Source organism: Oryza sativa, chromosome 7 (assembly GCF_034140825.1).
Source record: "Oryza sativa Japonica Group chromosome 7, ASM3414082v1".
Classification (NCBI taxonomy): domain Eukaryota; kingdom Viridiplantae; phylum Streptophyta; class Magnoliopsida; order Poales; family Poaceae; genus Oryza; species Oryza sativa.
The window spans coordinates 1,332,926-1,339,164 of NC_089041.1; the positions used below are offsets into that span (position 1 = coordinate 1,332,926).

Below are 6,239 nucleotides of genomic sequence, written 5' to 3' on the forward strand. Positions count from 1 at the left end.
TTGGTTGAAAAATCAATGGCGTCATACATTAAAATACGGAGGGAGTAATTTGTAATAAAAATACACACCGGATACATATATATCTGTATTTGTAGATACTCAATACGTCTGCATCATGACGTACTTATTGCATCCAACACACTGATCATGCATACGCATGCAGATCGATGTGCGTACATATATACATACGAACATACATAGTAGTTCGTACATATATGCGCATATATATCTACTGAGAGCAGAAAGATTTATACGTACAATATATACTAGAGTAGTAGCAAAATATATTCCATAGCATATACGTTACGTACGTACGTATACGTATACGTATACGGTAGCTAGTACGGCCTCTGGTTTTGGACGTTGCCGGCGGGGAAGTAGGTGCAGATGAAGAAGACGCCTCGGTTGGCGTTGCAGGCGACGGCGGCGCATCCGACGGCGGTGGTGTCGCGCCACACGACCTGCGTGTAGTGGCCGCACATGGCGCCGCCGACGCAGCTGTTGCTGGCGTAGTCGTAGGAGCCCTTCTCCGCCACCCACTGGTCGACGGAGCTCGCCGCCGTCCACGCCTGCACGGAGGGGTTCCACGACAGGTTCTCGCCGTACTGATAGTTGTTGCGATCGGAGTGCCGCAGCGCGCAGTCGCCGGCGCGCTGGTTCGCGTAGCCCTGCGCGTACGCCGCCAGGTTGTCGTCCCACGACAGCGCCGGGACGCCGACGGCGCTCCGGGCGGCGTTGTGGATGTTGACGATGTCGGTCGCCGTGGTCTGGGCCTGCGCCGTCGATGTGGTGGCCAGAACCACCGCCATGGCCGCCATCACCACTGCAAAGCTCGCTCCTCTCTCCATTGCAAGCTCGCAGTTGATTTGATTGGCAGTGTACGTTCGATCGACTGCGCAATTAGAGTAGAACTAGAGCTATAGCTAGCTAGTAGAGGTGATGATTAATACATGCAATTTCGGCAGTATTTATAGACGGGCTGGCTCTCGATCGAGCCATGGACTTAATTAAGCACATGGCAAAGAAGAAACGGTAAACGTTGATACGGCGGACTGGTCCCTAATTATTAAGAGAAAGAAATGGGAGAAGAGCTGAAGAGGTGATAAGACCAGAAAGTCATGAACAAAGCACTCATGGGAAAGTGGATAATATGCGTGGCAAAACTTGTTACTACAGACCAAATTCTCTTACCCAGAATGTCTGAAAATTCTTCAAATCGGGTGCCCGCGCCTCCGCGCCGAAAAAAATGGGGCACCGCGCCTCCGTCCACCACGCGCCCCACCACACGCACTGTTGCAATAAATCTGCCACATATTACGGAAACACTCTATTAACAGGAATCCGTTTCATTTTTTTTTCACCAATAATGTTTCAACAAGTATATTCGTATTGTTACACTATGTATAGATCAAATGTTGCAGAGAATTGAAACATCCTTTCGCTATTTGCTGAAACATTATTTTTATATGCGGTGAAATAGCTTCAAAAACCGTTGTTTCATGCGCTGTAGCAAAATGTTTTATGAGGTGATTTGGTTGTATTTAAGCTTTTTAAACGATTGGACCATTTTCAATCAACGTAGTGAAACAATTCCGATCTATTTGGTGGAACAACCCCGATTTTTTTAAAAAAACGGGTGTCCGATTTATATACGCCTCGCCAAAATGTGTAAAAACAGGAGTGGGATGGAGTCGATCAGCTAGGAAAGGATGTGTCAGATGCTGGAAACTTTTAGCGCTTCCCAAAGAACAATACTCTATGCCTATTAAAATACAAAATATTTTTTTGGGCAACTAGAACTTATTTTGATGGATGATTTCTCGAAAGAGCCGTATGTGAAAATTAACTTGTACGCGGGGTCATGAAATTCGTACCCCATGCAAATCCTTAATTTTTATAGGCCCTTGGTAGTACAGTTGATCGATTCAAATAAATGCTGCCGAAAATAGGTTACGTTTTCTTTACCAGAGTTAAGTAATTGAGTGATCAAAGTAGCAGTAATATTCTACTCTTTTATTAAAATCGGAGGTGTAGTATGTAAACACCACCTGTTGATGAGGACATCACTTCGTCGGATACGCTCGTAACTTCACACGCTCCAATAATAATTTCAAGTCCAAGACCAGTTCGGCCTCCGGAGACAGCACTGACTTCAAACGGACCTAGCGCCTTCATGCTATCTCCGATTTGGGTGATCTTGGACTTCGTGGAAATCTTATCTCGCTACCTTTCAAACGCATCCGGTTTCATGTCCAAATTCATCTCGAGTCAACGGGAATCACCAAAATAAGACAGTGCTGTTGCTGAAACCGAACTTGGGCCTTGGGCCTTGTAATAGACTAGGCCCATCCCGGAAGTGTCTCCCTCCACCTCCACAAATTAGCACTTAACCCTAGCTTTATTTTCCTCTATAAATAACTTTGTATATCCTCAAAAACAATTGGGTTTTGTTTAGTTGAATTTTGCCAAGTGCCATTCACCTTGTCTCTAGTCCTCGCTCGATTAGTCGGCGACTATAGATTCAGAGCCCCCAATAGTTGGTGTGTTGATTTGCCGGGTCGATTAGATCTACCACTTCAATCGCAACTATTCCTTTGTGCTTAATTCCCTATTTGCAATATTTAGATTGCATCTTATCTTGTTCTTGCAGTGTTCTCTCGTTTGCATTGCAGGGATCATCAACCGCGCGTCACGGTTGGTACGACATCGTTTGTGGTGTAGCGATTGCACGGCGTCCTGGATTTGTTCTGGTTGGTAGCCACATCGCAAACGTCGCACTCGATCAAAGCGAGAGTTATCCCCCTCACCAGAAGATCGGGCCACGAGAGAGAGCGTCATCAGTTGGTATCAGAGCTTCAGTTGCTTGGTGAGGATTTTAGTTTTGTAATTTTTTTCCCATCGTCTACCATACAGCCGCAATATTTTTTTCCATCACCAAACTTTAGTTTGAGCCTTTCAAATTTCATTCAGTATTGTGTTCTTGAGTTTTGGTCCATTGTCGTGTCGAAAGTGCTGGTTTTAGTCGTAGCTCAGTCTGAGTTTTGAGCTTTGCATTTGGTCGTCGTCGTCTCGGTTGAGCAGTAGATCGGTTTGAGAGAAAAAAAATCCAGAGTTTCTGTTGGGTGAGATTTCTTTCCAGTGCATGCATGCATGGAATCGCGGTACGTGGTTACCAAATAAATAGCGCCTCAAATCAGGGACTAATCTTGGTTATTTCCTAGTTAGTTTCTGTGTCTATCCGAAGTGCATGTGCCAAGGATCGGTTTCCATATTCCTGGCACCACCCAAATAGGAGGTACGTAGTTTTCTCTGTAACTACACATTCACACGCACAAGCACCTGGTTGGTTGGTCTTTGGTCATTTGATTTTTTTTTCTTCTAGGCTTGAGTCCTTTGTAATCTTATTTACCAGCTATTCCATTTGGTAGATACCGCTTGCCAAAAAAAAAAGAAATAAAGAAAAGGCAGAAGGTGCAAAAAAAAAAAGAAAAAAAAAGAAAAAAAGAGCCGCACCAAAGAAAAAACAGAAAAAAAGAGAAAAAAAATCAGAAAAAGAAAGAGTGGAATTTTTTTTGTTGGAATCTTGGAGAGAGTTGCTTACTATAGCGAGTTGTGGATTGTCCGAGTGTGATCATTTGCTTGCTTAAGCTAGGATTGAGTCTAGGCTACGCCAGCAATTTTGACTAGTACTTTGGACTATTATTCAATTTCGCAAATCTGTTTGATTTTTGCTATTCCTTGTGATATAGTTAAGCCTACCAAGATCCACATACTCCTAACCTTTACAGGTCCGGCCTTGCAATTGCTCCACTCATCAAGCGTGTCATTGTGCCACGAACCAGCCACGGTGATTGACCTGTTTTGCATTCTTTGAGAATATTATAAGAATTTGGTATATGCTTGAGTGTTGAGTGCCTTCAAAAGCTCCACATATATATAGATTGTTAGGAACTGACACTTTCTTGTGAGTTTCTTTTGCTTGCTAACGATGTCAGGTACAAGTTCCGACGAACCAACACTGGAGAATCTAGCGCATAAACTGAAGGGTATGGAAAATTGGTATGAAGAGTTGATGCGTAATAGTAAATCATACAAGGAAAGCACAGATAAACATTTAAAAACCTTAAGTGAAAGCCTGGTGAAAGTAGTGGATCAAATTGAGAAAATGAATCAATCACATAAACAATTAACTGAAAACATTCAGAATATGATTATTGAACATGAAAATATTGTGCGACGCATTGGTTTACTTGAGGCTGCAGGTGAAGAAGGTGCAGGTGCCACTGCTCATCGACACCAAAGATATGACGATGAAGACGAAGAGCAATCTGTTGCTGATGATGTGGAGGAAGACGAGAGTGTTGGAAATAGAAGACAACGTCGAGTTAGGGACAAAGATGATCCTTTATCTAAGGTAAAATTTACTATGCCTTCTTTTGATGGTAAGTTTGAGCCTTCTGTTTATCTAGATTGGGAGTTAGCTGTTGAGCAAAAATTCTCTTGCTATGATTTTCCTGATAATAAGAAAGTTAAAGCTGCCAGTAGTGAATTTACCTCCTTTGCATCTCTATGGTGGAATAATATATGTGGTAGAGGACTTAGACCTAGAACATGGGATGATATGAAACGTACAATGAGGTCTAGATTTGTTCCTTCTTACTATGCTCGTGACATGTTAAATAAACTGCAACTTTTAAGACAATGTTCCAATTCTGTAGAAACATACTATCAAGAGATGATGATTGCTTTGTCACGATGTGATTTGCAAGAAACTGAGGATGCTAGAATTTCTAGGTTCTATGGAAGTCTTAATAGAGAGATTCGGGATATTCTTGAATATAAAGAATACAATACCATGAATAGATTATTCCATTTTGCATGCAAAGCTGAAAGAGAAGTGCAGGGACGCAACAAGCATAGAAGTTCTTTTGCAGGTGCTACTTCCACACGACAGTCAACACCACGTCAAGCTACTACTGCCGTTCGTTCACCTACTTCTACGCCATCCAATGCTCAAGAAAAAAGCAAAAACGCTTCAGTTCAGACTCCAGCCAAGAGTGCAACTTCAGTAGCTTCCACTGGACGTACCCGTGATATTACATGTCATAAGTGCCATGGCATTGGACACATTGCACGTGACTGTCCAAATCGGCGAGCTCTATTTGTGAATGATGATGGTGAGTATACTTCTACTAGTGATTGTGATGATGAATATGCTTTAGCTGCCACTGACCACGCAGGAGGACAAGATAATGATGACATCGAGGAAGTCCATTTGCATCCAGAGTCGCTAGATCAGTATCCTAGCCTAATTGTCAAGCTAGCACTTAGTGCTAAAGAGAAGTGTGAAGAGCAAAACCAATGTCACAATTTGTTCCAAAGCAAAGTTCTTGTGAAAGACCATACCGTCAAAATGATTATTGATAGCGGGAGTTGCAACAATTTAGCAAGTGAAGAGATGGTCAAGAAGCTTGGCTTGACTACCCATCCACCTCCACGAATTAGCACTTAACCCTAGCTTTATTTTCCTCTATAAATAACTTTGTACATCCTCAAAAACAATTGGGTTTTGTTTAGTTGAATTTTGCCAAGTGCCATTCACCTTGTCTCTAGTCCTTGCTCGATTAGTCGGCGACTATAGATTCAGAGCCCCCAATAGTTAGTGTGTTGATTTGCCGGGTCGATTAGATCTACCACTTCAATCGCAACTATTCCTTTGTGCTTAATTCCCTATTCGCAATATTTAGATTGCATCTTATCTTGTTCTTGCAGTGTTCTCTCGTTTGCATTGTAGGGATCATCAACCGCGCGTCACGGTTGGTACGACATCGTTTGTGGTGTAGCGATTGCACGGCGTCCTGGATTTGTTCTGGTTGGTAGCCACATCGCAAACGTCGCACTCGATCAAAGCGAGAGTTATCCCCCTCACCAGAAGATCGTGCCACGAGAGAGAGCGTCATCACCTGTACGCACACAAGTTGCCTGATTTTTTTTCCTAGTGGACACACTCGTGTGTAAAAAGGATATGCTTTGCTAGCTACTTCCTCCGTCCCAAAATATAACTATTTTTTATTTCGACATAGTTTTCGATATGCTATTTTGATTAATAATATCTAAAAAGAGTTGTATATTATGATAGTTCGTTTAATGATAAATCTAGTAACATCAATTTTAAATGATGTATTTTTTTATTATTTTATTAATAGTTAAAGTTAAAAATGTTAGACTAGTCTATAAAT

At 42.2% G+C, this 6,239-nt stretch overlaps 1 protein-coding gene across 1 annotated transcript; it reads right to left on the minus strand.

The window, feature by feature from the left end:
* Window positions 1–961, minus strand: LOC4342311 (pathogenesis-related protein PRB1-3). The gene has a single exon (XM_015790117.3). The coding sequence runs from the start codon at window positions 846–848 to the stop codon at window positions 339–341; it is 510 nt and encodes a 169-aa protein (XP_015645603.1). The 5' UTR covers window positions 849–961; the 3' UTR covers window positions 1–338.
* Window positions 962–6,239: the final 5,278 nt, after the last annotated feature.